This window comes from Pomacea canaliculata, linkage group LG3, assembly GCF_003073045.1.
Source record: "Pomacea canaliculata isolate SZHN2017 linkage group LG3, ASM307304v1, whole genome shotgun sequence".
Classification (NCBI taxonomy): domain Eukaryota; kingdom Metazoa; phylum Mollusca; class Gastropoda; order Architaenioglossa; family Ampullariidae; genus Pomacea; species Pomacea canaliculata.
Window position 1 is genome coordinate 4,841,102 of NC_037592.1, and position 17,965 is coordinate 4,859,066.

The 17,965-nt window shown below is 47.6% G+C and overlaps 2 protein-coding genes across 3 annotated transcripts in view; one reads left to right on the forward strand and one right to left on the reverse strand.

Annotated features, from left to right (window-relative positions):
- The window catches only part of LOC112558643 (cysteine--tRNA ligase, cytoplasmic-like), a 244,072-nt gene that overhangs the window by 203,348 nt on the left and 22,759 nt on the right, over positions 1–17,965 (reverse strand). The window lies entirely within an intron of this gene.
- LOC112558644 overlaps positions 1–17,965 on the forward strand; it is a 130,239-nt gene that overhangs the window by 97,610 nt on the left and 14,664 nt on the right. The window contains exons 3-5 of the mRNA XM_025229216.1: positions 3,552–3,649; positions 6,153–6,282; positions 16,458–16,631. Of these exons, the coding sequence (XP_025085001.1) occupies positions 3,552–3,649; positions 6,153–6,282; positions 16,458–16,631 (402 nt within the window). The remainder of the gene's footprint in view (positions 1–3,551; positions 3,650–6,152; positions 6,283–16,457; positions 16,632–17,965) is intronic.

The window sequence follows — 17,965 nt, forward strand, 5'->3', positions numbered from 1 at the left end:
CCAGCCTCCCCATCTCCTCCTCACCGTACTTGTGGACTTTGCCTGAACATCGGTGGCGATAAAGGGATGTGGGGGTTGGGGGTGGGCGAGAAAGATGCTCCTCGTGTGTCCGCCAGATCGGCTGGCTCTTTGCCAAGTGCGTCTCCACCGAGAGCTGCGCGACGATCCCCACGGCAGGGCTCCAGCATTTATCCTGCCGCCTTACGAGGCGAGAGGGACTCAGGCAGCTCCTTCGCAAAGTCTGTGATCATTACACGCCGGGGACACTGGGCCCTGCTGAGCCGGGCCCGCTGATGTATTTTTTGTGGAGTAAAGGGTCCTCCGAACAAATTACCGTGTATGTCGCTGACTGGCTGCGTGGTCCACTGGGAGGCCACCGACCACTGCCACACTTCCCCAAGGACTCCAGTGAGACAACAGGGCAGGAAGGAGGGTGTGAACCACTGCAGACGACGGGTGAGGGAGGGAGGAGGTGCTCGCGCCGGACAGCTCAGTTAATATTCATTACTTCTTGTGTTTTCCATTTCTCTTCACTCTTGCTTCAACTCACCTTGTTAAGAGCTCAGACATAGTACTGTGAGCGGATACAGCCACGACTGGCTCCATCCATTTTTTTTCCTTCCTCTTTTTAAGTGCCAGAAGCAACAAGTGGCTTTGCAGACAAAAACCAGAACTAATTTTTAAACCAGAATGGCGACCTCTGGGAAGAGTGCTTGTCTCCTCACTGGGTCGTTTTCACGGATCAGTCCTATTTACAGAAATTGGATAGGGCGGAGATCTTTCCCGGAAAATGTCGACGGCAACGACCATGTCGGCCATTACAATAAACTTACTTCACCTGTCCTTGTTCGGCTCAGACATGTAAGACAGGTATTTGGCACTTTGAAATGGAAATGCTGCGCTGCTTTTCTCCCTTGCACTGTAAATGATTGCAGGGAAAGGCGGGCACTGGGGATTCGGTTAGCCACAAAAAACAAATCCCCATTCTTAGACAGGGGAACATTTAAAGTTGTCAATGCCATCCAACGACACGATTCTCCCTCTCAGTGGTCAAACCGTGGATACCACACACACATGGACTTTCATATATGAACTCGGATAGAAATCTGATCCACAGCAAACGTAGCCGTTCCTTATTCTTCCTGTTGGTAGCAAGTGTGAAGGAAGTTCTGACATTTATTGGCGTTCACTATACGCAGCACTGAGCATACGACGAAAAAAAAAAAAAGAAAGAAGACGAAACTGAGAGGAATTAAACGCAGCGCAGCTTCCTGTCTGCGATAAGTAAGACCAGTCTTTTTGTCTCGCATTCTGATTGAAGGACTCCAATCATCTGACCCGTTAATGCCCGGTCCTCACAGCCGCGGTTGACCCTTGCCCCGATTTTCCGGTCAGGGGAGGTAATTTATCGGTCCCTCGCTCTGTTGCTCGCCAAAGAGAGACCGCGGTGTCGTCATGAGATGCGGGCACGTGATGATTTACGTGCAATTACGGCCTCGACTTGAGGCCGGCCATGTTTGATCTCTGTAACGCGCTTCTTAGTTCGCCCCTGGGGTGGGCAGATCGCTGCTTTGGGGGTAAGAGGAAGGAGGGAAGTGAGCAAACGTGCGTTCTTATTTATTACACGAACTTGACGGATGCGGAATTTCACGCGCGCGCACACACAAGGAAATATACACACATTAATATAAGAAACGGTTTTATTATGACGTCAACAACCTTCATCTTGGTAGCCCGGTTCTCCAAAATATGTGATTAACATATTTCATCAATTGTTGTTTTACAAGCATCAAGTAAATAAGTTATTAGAAATCGCGGAAAAGGACTATGATGAGGATGAATCCACTCACTATCGAATAATCAGACTCAACTCAGTCCAGCTACCAAGATGGCGCCTCCTGCTGTCTCGCCTACAACATACTCTTTATGTATGACCTGAAACTCGTCTGTACATGAGGATTAACAGATGGACAAACACTGTATGAACATACACACACAAACACCTGTTCGGGACCAATCAAAGCCCCGAGCTGTAGGTGTGCGAGTAGGTAGGCGGCAAGAGCGAGTGCCTTGTATCGCCATCCTCGTTTCCTGCGCGAGGAGACGGTGCGCGCTCCCAGTCCGTGGTGCCAGTGCCGGCGGTGTGGCGGCCCCAGCTCCATCCGGCCTCGCACGAGGGCTGTCTCCTCCACGTCCGCCATAGACATGCGCCTGTCCGCCCAAGTGATCGCGACAAGCAGCAGGACGACACTCTCCACGCGCTGCGAAATAATTGGAGAGAGCGATGGAAAGGGGGCTGAGAGAGGCCCGGATTCTTTTTTCAACAGGAAGCTCAAAGTGCATTGCTTTTGGCAGTTTAACTCGGCGTGTGATTGGGTGGAGATGGCGGTGGTCGTGGTGGTGGTGGCGATCAGGGTGAAAAGCGAACTAATGAAAAATAAGTATAAAAAAAAGGAGGGGGGGTAGAGAGAGAGGAGGGGGAGGGAGTGAAAGGAAGGTATTTGAGGGAGGGATGAGGGGATAAGAAGGAGCATTAACTCGAAGTGTTTGTTTACAACGATAGCCACTCAATAAACAGCAGAAAGACAGATAAAGAAAGTAATAAGGTACAGTTTCTTTTTTAACCGGCCATGTCTCCACTCAAAGCGGCTTCAATCTCCCGGCATGTCCCTGGTGCCAGTTCCTGGAACAAGCGGCGCGTGGTGATATGAACGTGTTTGCGTTCCGGTTGATGTCGTCGTGTATGGTAAGAAAACAGCTGCGTCATCGTGCTCTGTCTTCAGAGAACACGCCAGTTGTTTCTGTAAACCAACCCATCATTCCTATTCCCAACCAACCATCCGGCACCCCACTCAGCTACAGGGCTGCTGTTGTGAACCGTCATCAGCAGCCACATTCTGGTTGTGGTCCCTAAGGGGGGCGCGTGCCCCGAACGCGAGTCGCGAATGGTGCATGGCCATATACACACACCTTACCTCCCTTGCTCTTACCATCCCTATCCCATCCCCACCCTCACAAAAAACCGAATTTGACAAGTGCTGTCGGTGCCATGGGGAGAATGTACGACAGAACTCTCCTGATATCATCTATGCTAATTTGGGAGAGCAGCGCGATAAAAGCCGAGGGTCGGACGAGCAGGGAAATGCCTGGGAGGTGGGGTAGGGCGTACCGGCAATGGCGAGAGAAAGGTTCTAACCAGAGATGTCCTCTTGTTATCCTGTCTCTACCTTCCTGTACCTTACGAGTTATTTTTTTCACAATTATCGAACCAAGAACTATTTTTATTTAGAGAGCAAAACAGGCGAGTTAAATTGGTACTACAAAGCAAGTCTGTGATGCAAAAAAAAAAAAAAATTGTAGAAATAAATGCTTTTTACAGGACGGCATGGAATAAAAGACACAGCAACTAGCAGACGATTTTTTTAAAAAAAAAAAACATAATGCCACTAGGAGCAGGTTTATGCACCCGTAAAAATGTCGGCGAGCTTTGAGAAAGCTGTCGGCTGACGTGGAGACGAGTAGCGTTCACAGCGCCCTCTGTTGTGTTGCAGTGAAGACGTACCACGGCTTCCTGTACATCAAGGGAGGCAACAATAAATCACGACTTCTCTTCGACTTGAATGACAACCTAGCGGGAATCCAAACGGCGGTGAGTATTTAATCTCTCGTTGATGAGTCTATACGGAGACACAATAGAAACGCGTCTTCCATCAGTTCAGTGTGAGGATTGTTTTTGTGGGAAATGTGTTCATGAGATGTGAACTGGAGGAAACCCTTTGTACACAGCCGCCCTGCCTTGATGTATATTTATGGGTCAGGATGTGTTTGTGAATATTGTGTTGCATTTTCCATTATTAGTTTTTCTCTCTTCTGCGCCTCCAAAATGAATTGACTTTCAAATTGTCTGGCGTCAACAACAGTACAGCCCCACCGCTCGCAAGGCTGAAAATTCCATTGTTTAAAAAAAAGTACTCACGGAAAATGCATTTTAATCAGTTTTCGCCTGATCTCTGGAACATTGAAAGAAAAAAAAAACAACAAAAAATAAAATCACAAAATTCTGCGAGTTATCTCCTGGACATTCAATTCTCGAGATGCCCAACCTGTCATTTCTGACCTCTGAACTATGTCTTGTTTTCTCTGTTTCTGGTTGATAATACTTGAAATTTGCATACATTTTCCACAAATGAAATATAGTTTTGAATACGGTCTATCAGACTGTTGTGTTGTGTGGTTCGCAGCATATATATATGCTTGTGCATACTTTCTCTTTCTTACTCTTATTCAAACACACATATTATATTTGTACATATTTTAAAATATGTGTTCATATTTTTAAAGTTTTACTATCCTTTCAGCGGTAAATAAAACTGTATGGTAAGGAGCTACAGTTGGTAATGAGAAGTGTAGCATGATAGTTAGGTTCACTGGTCAAGACCGGTCAAGGGTTGGGGTTTCATTGTCGAGGGGCTGCAGGTTTAGTAGCAGAGAAAAGCAGATTGTTACAGCCTCCAGCATTTGTAAAATCTACGTCCAATGGAAAACGCGTTGGTGTCGGGTAACAGCTGGTATTAGGGACACAACAACCCGTTGTCCAACAAAGCTGCTCTCCCAATTTCGATAGTGATCGATGCGGAAATAAAGGATCTTTGTAAAACGCAAAGAATTTACCCTTGCCAGGGAAATGTCAGTGTAGAGATGTGTAGAAATAACAAGCAGATGCCTGTGTCTCAGCCGCTAATGCGCTTACGATGCCTATGTTTTCTCGCTCCGCATGGACGAGGCAACCAAAGAGGACCTAGAGTCCCCCTCCTACCCCACCCCCAAGAAATATCATTCTTGTCCTTCCTCCACCTCTAAAACAATACCTCATCGTTCTTTGCGGGGGAAAAAAAAAGTTCATGGCAGGAAATTGAAAACCACATGGTTCTGAGCTATTCCGCTGTACGACAAAGCTCCATCAATTTTCCTTTTTCTTGCCCTGCACTCTCCTAAACGTCAGCGCAGGTCTACGTGGCTGCCGATAATAAAAAGCGGCTATCCCTCCCGTAATACATCTGCGTCCCCGCTGGCTGTACACCAATTTTTCACAGGATCTTGTAAATGAGATCTGAGAGCGAGATGGAAGGGAAGGGCAAACAGGCAACTACAAAACTTGTTTCGGAAAAAACAAGCTACGAAGTCTGCACTTTTTTGGGGGGTGGAGAGAAGTGGTCGGAAGTGATGTATGCGAAAGATGTGGTGTACAAGGGGAAGCACTCCCAGGTTACGATGTACTGACGCCATTTGGTCATCCTTAAGTCGAGAAAGATCGGCAAGTGTTGGGGGCAACCAGACATAAAGTTAAGACTAGGCGACTTCACAAACCGTAGCCTCCCAGCTCGGGCCTGAACAAAAACCAGAACATGAATGGATGGATCCTGATGCTGGATGAGATGAAGAGCGGTGGAGAGCAGCCGAGCCTAGCGAAGGACTCAGTACACGGACACGTCGCCAGGTGACGCTGTTGGTTTACCGTGAAATATGTGGCAGCAGGTGGCGCGGCAAGAACGGTCAGCCATATTGGTTCTCTGGAGGCTGACTGCAGGCTGAATGTCCACAATCAGTCGCAGTACTGTCGTGATGTCGGCACCAGATGGCAAATACTTCAGGGAGTCATGAGAGAGAGAAAGAAAGAGGTGAAAGAGAGGCGGGTCATCTGGTCGTCACAAGGGACATCACAAAGGAGTATAAGCAAAAAAAATTTTTTTTTAAATCCATCAATAAATAAAAGAAGGACAAACCTTATTGGTTGGGTCATCTGCGCGTCACAAGCAACATAAGAAAGGAGTTTAAGCAAAAAAAAAATTTCCATCAATAAATAAAAAAATATTAGCTAACAACTGTAAAATGTGTGTTTTCATTCATAGACAAATATAGAGAAAGAAACAGAGAGTGTGAATTTTATTGAATCCTGCTCTTGTTAACTGTTGTAACTGTAAGACACTCATGCACCGCTAGGGAGGGGTGAGTACTGCTATCTCTGTAACTGTTCCCCCCATCATTAGCGATACTGATTAGCAGGGAGAAGAAAGAAGTCTGTTTCTTGTAATTGCATGCATACAGCAGGCGAAGGCGCGCGCGGAGCTCACGTGCATTTGTGTCTTTCTCAGATCCCGGGCAACATGTACGGTTTCAACTCACGCAACGAAACCATTCAGCTGCCACCACGGGAGGTCATGCCCCCCATTCTTCGCAGCGACGACCTCGACGTCCAAGGCATCCAGATGTTTACTATAACAGGTGAGAGGACAAACTAGCGCCCCTCCCGCAATGTCTCAGATAGAGGGATGGAGGGAAGGGAGGAGAGTGAAGCAGAGTTGGGTACGCACACCCCTTTACTGCCCCCGCGTCTCTAAAAATGGGGTAAAAGTTTTTTTTTAAGTTTTAGAGATTTTGGTGAATATACTGTGGTTGGGGTTGTGGGGGTATGATGTTTTGGGGCGACAGCTGCTGGAGTTCAGTGAGTGCGGACAAGTAGTGCAGGTGAGTGCATGTTTGGTAACCGGACACCCGCCAAGTGGTCCTTGGCTCGCACCACAGCGCACGTGTCATTACTTGGGAGGTTTGATTCCCTCCTGTTTTTGCACACACCCCGCCTCGTCTTTCGGGCACGGCTGACTCCTCTCGTCCGTACAACAACAAACACCTCCCAGCCCTCCACTGCAGGTCACACACATCCCAATTTTCCCTTCAACCCTTGACCTCGCGGAATTATAGGGTCTGTGTTCCTGCTAGCACTCACTTTCAAATGCTACATTTTTTTAAGCCTTGGCCTTGCAAACTCAGGTTTATTTTCAACTGTTCGAATTTTTACTTTTTTAAAACTTGGTTTTGATGTGTGTCTCTCGTGCACATTTATCAGGGGACATCTTTTTACATCGTTTCCTTCAATGCAGGAAATAAAACTCACTTGAAAAGCAGATCAATGATCCCTCCCCACCCCACCCTACCACACACACCCTCTCTGTAGTCTGTAAAGCCATTTGTGAAGTGTTTATAATTTTTTTTAAAGTTTCGTGTCCTCCCAATACATCTAAAGGTATGCACCTGAGTTTAATGCCATTATCCTCCTCCACCCACAACTTCCTTTATTGCTGGCTCCGGAAACCTGATTAGGCATGGTCACGTGATTACCTCTGGGAGCTAAAACTGTTTGGACTTGGTTTACGAATGCTCCCACATTCCCCATTTAGTTAATATTTAACAATTTAACTCTGTGTGTGCGTGTGTGTGTGTGTGTGTGCTATGTTCGTATTCTACTTGCGCAGGAAGACAAGGTTCCTAAGCGCGCGCTCGCGCACACACACACGTACACACCTCACAGACCGAGAAAGCGAGTCCTTACAACAAGAAACCCCAGCAAAAAGTTCCGCTGCCCGCATACATCGTCAGCTAGCCGTTTCCGAGCTCCTGTGAATCCTAACCGGCAACATTAATTGCGCTGGGTTTTACTGCCGAGCCTCCCACAGAGCGTCTTCTGACATGCCCCTACTCTTTGTCAAGGAGGCTTCAGTCGCTAGGAAACCTCAAGAAGCTACAGCATCGACCATAAATCAAAAACTACAAGATGAGCTCAGGAGAGAGAGAGAAGGGCGGAGGGAGAAAGAGAGATTTAAAAATTAAACAAAACTAAAATCGGCAGTTGCCCACTTCGCTTGCACGGTTCCCCACCCTTACCCCCATCTTTGTTGGGTGGGGGAGCGATGGTGGTGGTGGTGGTGGAGGAGGAACAACTGATTAAACTCTATTACCAGTCTTACTGCAGAGCCCGGCGGAACCATGCCGAGCTTGCCCATGGAATAACGGCAGGTCACGTGGGCTCACCTCTTACCGAAGGACCTGCGCGGCGGCCGTTAACGATCCCAGAGCAACAGAAAATGATAGCACTTCCGCTATCGCTCGCTCACTTGATTACGTGCTCTTTTGTCTCTTAAGACCTGGAAAATTTGATTAGAAAACAATACACCACTCGCAAAATTGTTGTGGTTTTTGTCTCCCCTTTATTTTCTGTTCGGGCCTGGCCAGCGAAGAAAAGAAACAAACAACCGTGCATTCCTCTATAGTGGTCGGTGCCACTCAGATGGTCTGACTTCTTCGACACAAAAAAAAAACAAACGACGGTGATGGTGATGAGTATGGACGATCGTGTTCGCACGAGTCTGCGAGGGTGTGTGGAGGAGAGGAAGAAGAGGAAGAATGTGCTCGCTCGCCAGGATCAGTTCCCGCCAGATTCTATTCTCTTATTACGATGAACAAGTGCGACACACGTCCGCTGCCAGTAGTCTCGAACCAATCTCATCTGCCACTATTCTTATATTAATTTTTAAACCCTCGCCAACAAGAAGCGCAAAAGCAAATTTCACAGCTGACAGCCCGTGAACGCAGCTCACGCTCCTGCATGCCTGCACCCACGGTTGTCGGGCGCCGAATGCGATGCGTCCGTGATGTCTCGCGCCGGCGCGACTACGGCAGCTGGAAGCTTGCCGCATCAGAAAGAAGCCACCGCAGGGTCACTGAAAGGGAAAGGAGCTTTTGGTTTGTCTCCCCCTTGCCAACTTTTTTTTTTTTTTTTGAAAAAATTCTCTATTACTCATCGGTCAAACTGCTCGAATGCAACTTGCGGTTTGACTGTGAAGCCCGATGGCGGAGGCCAGTCCGCCCAATCACATCGTCAGGAAAATCTGATTTTGCCGAGCGACTGGCTCACTTTCTCTCTCCTCGCTACCTTCCGCGTCCCCCATCAAACCTATGAATCACCGCCTCCATTGCTCACATCGCATCCCTCTTTATTCTCTAACGCGAATCAACAACCCTATTTAGCGGAAGAGAAAGTCCCTACCCGAACCCTCGCCCACTTCCGACCAAAAAAAAAAAAAAGAAAAAAAAATTGAGACGAGAGGAAGGAATCCGCCAGTGTCGTATCATAATTTCTGGCTGTGATTGGGACATCAGTCACACTCCGCTGCTGTGTCGATCGCGGCTGCCCATCGGTCGGCTGACTGTTGGCGGTGTTTATCTGCGCGAGCACGATCCAATCACCAACTGTAGAGACACGCTCACCTCGGGTTTCTGTGATTCAGGGTTGCGGGCTGCAGGACTGTGGGAGCATCTGTAGCTCCCTTTCCGCACATAAAACTCCCCGTATGGCCCGCTTACCCGCCGCAATTTTTATGGGCGATCTTTATGTGCGGAAAAGAGGCACGACCGCCTACGGAACGCAAACATTCACCCGGTGGTTGCCGTGGATGCCATGAGACAAAAAACCCCATTAATAATAATAATTCTTCTCACGTGAGTTTAGCCCTCGCCGCACCGAGAAACTCATCATCTACTCTTTGCTGATACCCGTTATCCAGACGGGAGTTGGGTTGGGGAAGAGGAAATGTGTTTGCAGAACCCACTTTGTCTGCAGACGGTTGTCTTTGAGTTGACTCCGGTTGAACTGTCCGATGGGATGGTGGGTAAAGTGACTAAAGTGCGCGTGTACTAATGGCCTGGGCCATCCTGGAGTCTCGAGATCAGCAGAAAAGAGATACAATCTCCTTCCTCCCTTCCATCCACTAAATGTATCACTGTAAATTCCGTCAGCGTCCTTCACTGGTCTGATGTTCCACAGGCTACAACCATATTTGTTTCGGGTCTTCATGCCCCCGCGCCGTTAGCTACAGGTGACAAGGTCCTCGTCTTCGCTCGTTTTTCTAAGTGCCGATGATGAGGGCGGCGCGAGGGTCAGTGGGAGTGATAGTTTTCATCCCTTGCCCTCTTGATGTCTTTACGTCATCCGAATCTCTGTCAGCTGGGTGCCCTGTTTGTCACGTGACTGCGGTTGCAGTTGGCCCCACTCTCTGCAGATTTACCTCCCCCTCAACCATTATTTTGTCCGCGGAAAGACGCTGGCAGCGAAGATGGCGACTAGAAGCTTATCGCGAGGTAAAGACCCCAAAGCCTAAACCGAATCTTTGGGCTAAGGATTCTTCACTTTACAATATTTCGCCCTAACCGCTCGCTGATTAGCTGGCGCTGGAGGGGGAGGAGGGGAGTCAATAGCCCTATTACCGCCACCATTCCAGGATACCGCGGTGTCAGGGCGCCGAAAGCTGTTCAATTTCTCGCCCTCACCCGACTAAGAAAGGGTTGACATGTTGAGCAAGCCCTCAACCTCTCTGTCAGACTTAGGTCGAACGATGTGTATGAACACTGTGGACACTTTGCTTTCCCTTCTCCCACCTTCTCCTCCCTCATAACCGTCTATCAACTGAAAAACATCATGGCGTCGCATTGCATTGCGTTCCACCAACGGCTGCTAACAGGCGTCCGGAACAGTTGCCTACACATGTAAGGTTTTTTTCGCCCCCGGGTGCGGTCGTTCGCCGAGGGTAGCTTAGAAAATTTGCATGAAATATCATCATCCGCAGTCGCGTTGATGTGGGCTGGCAGGATGCGGGCAGCCATTCTTCTTCCACCGGTGACAGCGTCTTGGGCGGAAACGTGTTCTGGCCTTGCAGGCTTACAGACCAAAGACGACCTCTCACGTGTCAAGTAACCCGCCTTTGATTGGACGCTGGCGTGGCCATCCGGTCGACGACGCAACAGCACTGCCCATCTTTTCCTCCATCGACTGGCCTTCAATCGTTTAAAGCCAGTGAGTCTTCTTTAGAGCCCAGCGCATATCGCCGCCGGTTTTGGGAATGACAGCTCGATACAAGCGACAATGAATTAAACTCTTCTTTTTTTCTTTTTTTTAAAAATGCGTTTTGAGAGGAGTGGTCCCCCTTTTCCGTGGAGCCCTCGGTCGAATCTAGATAACTGCCTCGGCTTTATATGCGCTCGTCATGTATGTACATGCAGATATGCCGTAAAGTTAGTCGATGATGCAGGAATAATAAAAAAAAGCAATAAATAATGATAGTGGCACGATTCCGCAGCACATGCCATTTTATTCCAATTTTTTTGTCTGGGTGGTATCCGCGGCGATGGGAATCAGAAGCTAAGATACTCAACGGGGAGTGTGTGGGGGAGTTCAGCTACATTCATTTCTTATTCTGTCCGTCTTTCTTGTGATCTGTAGTGGAGGAGTGTTCTCCCGGTGCGACAGGTCGAGTGGTCTACAGATATTTTGGGCGGTGGATACCCTGGGGACCAATCCATGTCCCTCCTTATACTGTTTTATTTGCACACACCTATAGAAACTGTTTGTATACTCTTGTACTGTTTTTGTTTACATTAAAGAAGACCAGAGCCTATACAAGCCGTTGAATCACCACAAAAAGAACCTTGCTACAGACTTGAAGGGAATACGTAGTTTACAAATGTCGCTCGTTCGTGAGCTGGTGAAAAAAAAACCGTGACACCAAAAATTAAAGTCTCTAAATGTATTTACTCTTTAATTTAATAAAGTTGTCTTTTTAATGTAAAGACACATCGTGTCACGTGACCCACTGACAGCTACACACAAAACCCAAGCAGTGAACGTGGCGGGCATCGAGCCCAACGACGGGAACGTTTGTGAAACAAGTTTCTCTCTGTCGCAATTAGCCGAGCAAACGAAATAAAACCAAAAAGACAACCAACGAGTTAAACAGCGCACAACAAAAATATGTCGGAGAACAGACAGAGAAGAAAAGCTGCGTGGAGCGAGTTGACTAAAAAGAAAAACAAAAGGAAGGGGGATAGGAGAAGGGGGTATCACGCAGCAAACGAATTGATCAGCTAAAGTCAGACTGTGAACTTCGATTTTGGTATAAATCGTTCGATCACCGGCGCGCCAAAGTTTGCTCGGGGTCATTTCATAACCAGCCGTCTCGCGATGAGAGTAGCGGCGAGAAGGAGGGTGATGGTAGCACTAAATCACCATAGCCCCTCCCTCTCCCTCTCACCATCCTCGCAAACCGAGCTCGGTGAAGAAAACTCAGCGGGTCGAGCTAAAAGTAACTAAAAATAAAGAGACCCTTCCAGACAGCCCTATAAATCGGGGTTATCTAATTTATTATCTTATCCCAAAACTTTGCCCGTTCATCAACCCAATCACCTACCTATCCCACCCTGGCACCGAAGAACTTCTGCCACAAGAAAGGTCCATTTATTTACTTGCACCAACGATACCCGTGATCCTGGGATGGCAGTTGCTTTAATCTCAAACAAATACAAATGCGACAGAAGGATCTCCGTATTTCTCTGTCCTTGTCCGTTTTGTAACCGTAAAACGTGGCCGCCACTAACGGTGGCGACACTTTGCCTCCTCCTTGGCGCTCAAGTCATCGACGCCGATGCTTGCAGCAAGCACGTGATCAATGGAGGAGGAGAAAAATATGGACGAGTGTCGTGTCGCGCCCCCTTTGCAGTTCTCACTCAGGGTCCGGACCCGAACAGGTTGGAAGTAAGGGAAGAGGGGCGCGAGTGGCTCGGGTTTGTTCTACGACCAGCGGGCACGACATCGGGCTGTTTCAGGCGGACCAAACTCCTCCTTTTTTTTTTCTTAGACCGTCGTCGTTGTCGCCTCGTCTACAAGATCTGCGCTTGCCAGACCCTCGGTCATCTTCCCAAAGCCGCGATCACACAGGACGCAATTAGCAATATATCTGATGCCAGTCTCCCACAGTCCACCTCCCTTCCCACACATTTTCTGTGGCGGAGGGAGGAGGGGATGAGTCACGAGGACGTCCCATAAAGCAACACGCCGAAAGGACACACGGTCAATCGTTACAGTCACCACCACCCCCTCTACTCAGTGGCCCCAACCCACTCCTCCGACCAACAGGCTGCACTTTATTTGCGGTTCGCATTCTACAGCTTTGAGACATGCCAAAAAAAAAAAACCAACCAAACTCTTTCCAAACAAGAGAAATGCGGTTATAATCGTCTGCATTCAACAGCTGTGCGATATGAAAAAACAAAACTTTCCAGAGAAAAAGAAGGAAGCGATCACAGCCGGTCTCAGGCGCAACCAATCCCTGACCACATGAAGCTGCGTTTCTCGGAGCTTGACTCAAGCAAACTACCCTCGGTGTCAAGATGAAGGTACCTTCACAACAAAACCGATCCATGTTCATCTTTCTAGCATATTATCTTTGACTTAACGTGCGTTCACATAAAATTTCTGTACTTTCGACCAAGAATTCAAAAAAAAAAAAAGGTAGGCTAAGAGCTACTCACACTCTGCCCTTTGCATGCGTAATGACCCCAAAGAGTTTCGTTCCATGCAAAGTGTGGATCAATTATCCCCTCTTTCCCAACGGGTTGGTGCAGGAACATTTACCCTGAGCCAGATTGTGGTGCTGCTTTGCATATGCAAAGTCACTTTAGCTCGCGCTAGAAAATACGCCCTACGACACGATGTGAGTTAACCTTTTAGTCTTCTTCAATGCTTGCTTGGGGTCCCACCGACTTCATCCATATAAACATCTTTTACACCTAAATTAAACGAGAATTTTCGAATATTTAAAAAATAAAACTGTCTTTAGAAGTTACTTCACGGTTTGCTGAGCTTATGTTCCAAAGCTGATTTTTTTCCAAAAAGAAAAAAAATTAAAAAACCCTTGGATACTCATCTCAGATCCGGTCAAAGCGTTAGCCTGCGCTCGCCAGTCTGATTCAGCGGCCAATAAATCCTCGTCAACACCATCACGTGGACCCTCTCAGGGGGAGATTACTCATCTGTTCGTCACCCAATTAACTGCCTTTGCGCTGTATTGTTTCAAGGAAAGAGCAAGGAGAGTTTGGAGAGCCGTGGAGAAGAGCCACTGCAACACGGATGACACGGGCTCGTCAGATCAGGATAAGGAGGTGGATTTTTTTCACCGCATTTCTCTCCCTTCCTTTCCGATGGTCTCGAGCAAGATGATCATGAGGTCACATGATCTGAAAGATTAACGTCTGCGAAAGCCGAGGCACAATGCACGAATGTGCAGTGCTAGGCCACGACAGTCTTTTTAACATTTTATCATCGTGAAGAAAAAAAAAAGGTGTTAAAGGGCTGTTGAATTTTGATGGAGAAAAATCGACCAAATGTTCTTGTCCCTTTTTCTTCCTCAAGCCACTGGCGATGGTAGTAGAGTGCCGTAATTAACACTGGTCTTCGTTGCCGATTTTGAAAAGAGCGCTCGATGCACAGAGGTTGCAAGAAAATGGAAGGGGGGAATGCACGAAGAGATGGGCAAAAACTTTCAGGAGGGAAGTTACTTTAGCCGGCCTAAAAAGTTATTCTAAACGAGTAAACCGTGAGAGGGCTTTAAGTTGCGCCCCTTTGCTCTCCTAATACGAGTGGGAACGAGGCTTCGAGGGCAAATTGGAGGTGTGCGTGATGTTCGCCATCCTGCTTCAAAAGAACCCGGATTTTGCAGCTAAGTCCAGTGGTAAAGAACTCATATCGACAAGCAAAAGGATTCTTTAGACGATGACAGGCTCTCCGACTTTTATGATTTACAGCGTGCGGACGTGGTTTTAGCTTCGTTGGCTTTAGCAATGTGATGGAGAGATAATAATAAAAAAAAAAAACAGAAAGAAAGAACATCATATTTGTTGCCAAAAAGCAAAATTCAAACTGTCTTCAGCTTATTACAGAGATAGTGTATGTAATTTAAACATCTCGACCAGCAATGGCACTGTCATGTCGGCGGTAATGAACGCACTAACTTTTCATCCTAGCGCGTGCATCTTCATTATCGAAAACGACAAACATTCCAGCTTTCCATTCGTCACCATTTCTGACAACTCTTTCCGCTCAGTTCCTCCGGCATCTGGTAACCGTCATGCTTAAAAACATACTTAAAGCTAAACGCTTATCTGCAAATCTTTGAAAGAAAATTCCAAAATAACTCCCCGTTCAGACTTATGTCGCCACCGTCATTCGTAAATGCGTTTTTAAAAAAAAATTCCAGAAAAAGATGGAACCACGGGGCAGATCAGTTGTCTGCAGTCAGTGTAATGTCACACGCGGGGTTCCTGTCGTGCCTTTGTCTAATCTTTCGCCGAATGAACTCCCACATTAGCGCCTGTCTTAATCTTTTGTGCAGCGACAACAGTTTGACTCTACATGCACTTTCTCGCTTCCTCTACCCGCCCATCCGCAGGCTTAATCCCCATTTCGAGTGGATCTTGGCAAATTCAGCTGCCAGGGTCATCTGCTTTTCCCGAGAATGCGAAAGCCCACTGGAGACAGTAATACTCCTGTTTCCCGAGTTTTACCACAAAAAAAATTGCACCGCTTAAATCGACCTTCCTGCGAGTGTCCCAAAAAGTCTTTTATCTTCTACGTGATCTTCTGTTGTGTAGAGGATTCAAAACCGCGTACTTTGGAAAAAATGAGAGAAGATGACCAAAAAAAAATTAAAATAAATAAAAATAAACTACACACACACATACAAAACCGAGGGAACAATAAATTGGTGGCCTGTGAAGTTGTGATTCTGGAAGTCGCCATCTTGCGAGCACGAGCGGTGAACACGTCCGAATGTTGCCGGCATTTCCTGCAGAACATTCATCGCCCGCAGAAGACTGCAGTGGTGGCAGAACACTACATTTCCTGCAGAACGCGCCACTTCCGGTGCCAAACATGGTGCGCCCTCCCCGCCCCGGGCCCCAGCAGCAAACGACACAAGATTGCAGGAGATAGCCGCGCTGCTGATTATGGAGACAAAAGAGTCCGGTAGGAAAGACTCTGGGGCCAGCAGGGTGGTCTGACAGGGTCTGGACCGCTGGCCTGCCAGGAAGACTCCAGTATGTCAGGTTGCAACTGTTACCATGGTAATGGGGAAGATTCGGAGCTGACTGCGATTGTCGCGTTGATACACAATAGAAATGATCATCTTTGTTTCCCATTATCATAAAATGCGGATTGTATTGTATAGTTCTGCTGTTTACCATCTTTCTCTCACTCACACACAACTTCCTAACCTATACTTCTTTTTAAAGTCACGAAAAATAAAATAAAAATATCCTTCAAAAGGACCCCAGACCAATCTTGAAAAATCAGTAGCCAAGTCCCTGTTTTTAGGAGTTCGTGGCCAAGAGCATGTAGCCTCCACTGAATAAAGAATCCGTTGCCAAGACTATACTAAATAGGGAACTCTTGCCAAGAAAGAATTCACATTCACCACAGCTGTTTTCTGTGTGTTGTCTCAAAGAATAAGATACAAGAAAGAACCTGTGAGAGGTTCAGGGATGTGCGGAGGGCTGATTCTGTATCTTGCCCTTTGTGGCGACCCCGCGCGAGCTACATTAGTCTCGACAGAAGACACAAGGCCTGGCGAGCTCCCGAGAGATAGGCAGCCAACAGCGCGTGAACATGAAACATTCCATTAGTCCGGCAGCTAACCTGCGATAAACTCCATCTTGTAGCAACTGATACATGTTCCCAGCAAATTCCACTCCTTTCTGCTTCATCATAGACTAATTTTTATGCGTGTGTGTGTGTGCAGCATATTTCAAGCATCCCAAGCTCATCTGCAGTCCCATCGCCGTCAACGCCCACCCGGGGAAAGGTCTGTACATACAGCGGGGCTACGATGTGGAGCACGACTATGAAAAGATCCCCATGGAATCCAAACACCTGTCTTCAGAATGGAAGAAAGGCAGCTGCCGTCCACAGATGGGTGAGTACAAGTCACTGGCAACATTGCCAGGCGTTCACAGACGAACAATTCTGCACCGCCATCTTCATTACTGAGCCTCTCTCTGTTCTTGCTTCACACACACAAACACTTTTTCTTTCTTTTTCTGTATAAGTTCATTCGTAATAAAGGAAGGTTATTATTTTATCGCTCGAAGCCCGGATGCTGCTATAAACTTGCAGTTTTGTCCGGTCCTCGGCCACACCGGAAGTAAATGTATAAACTGTGGCATTTGTCCTGTTTGGCGTCTGCCCACCCAAGTATCACGCACCCCTCTGTCGGCTAACACCCGAATGTGATTCGTCCATCGTACTGTTAGACGCCATACTCGGGTCTCCAGTCGAGGCTTTCAGGGGAGATAAACAAAGGTTGGCATAAAGGGCGCTGACGCCTCATGTCCAGTGGATCCCGCGCATGCCCAGTGTCTGGAACCCAGGATCAAGAAGCGTGGAGGCTTATTCAGCCCAAGTGTCCACCTGTTTTCTCTGGCAGACCCACGGTTAGTCTCAGACCGAGGGGATCAGCTCCCTTCCCCTCCAGCTAACCCTCCCAATTACAAGAATATGGTCGGTGGCGTTTTCATTACTTGAACGAGACTCGAGCTTTGCGGAGGGAAATTCTGAGCTAATCTGGAGCTAAGCGTTTCGTGCTGAAGTGTTGGTCAACAACCCTCGCCTGCCCTCTCTCCTCCAAATGAAATGACAGAGTTACAGACACAGCAATCATAAATTATGTACCTCTAGCCTGCGCACAGCACAAAGTTCCTGCCTTGTGCAAATAGTGCCCTCGCTAGTCATCTTTTTTGGCGAGGCTGTGCAAGATGCTGATTAAAGGGTGGCTCTACTCCCCTGTTCCACCCACTACCACCACAAGCTCTCTTAAGCATGATACATGCACAGTGATAAACAATATGTAGATCTTACCCTGTCCTATTTGAGGCGACTTACAAAACTTCTCCTTAATAAATAAATATGTCAGACAGATACAAAATGTCATTTCCGCTGTAGAAGTCAAGCAGGAGCTGTGTGAAGACAACCTCTGATGTTTTAAGTGACCATATGTCTTCACACTGCCAGAAGACCGGACATTCTTTGGCGACAGGCGCTTGTGGATACCAAGGGGTAGATGGCTGAAGGCGACCTGTCACCTCAGCGGATAAACCTGGCGTCAGTCAGATATCAGCCTGGCTTTCCTGCCTAGTCCACATCCGGGCACTCCTTCGTTCCTTTGACTGCGCTGGATCCTGCAAGTAGCATCCAGCCTGCTCCCTATCCCACCTCCCACCACCACCACCTACCCCTCGCCCACATTTCTTG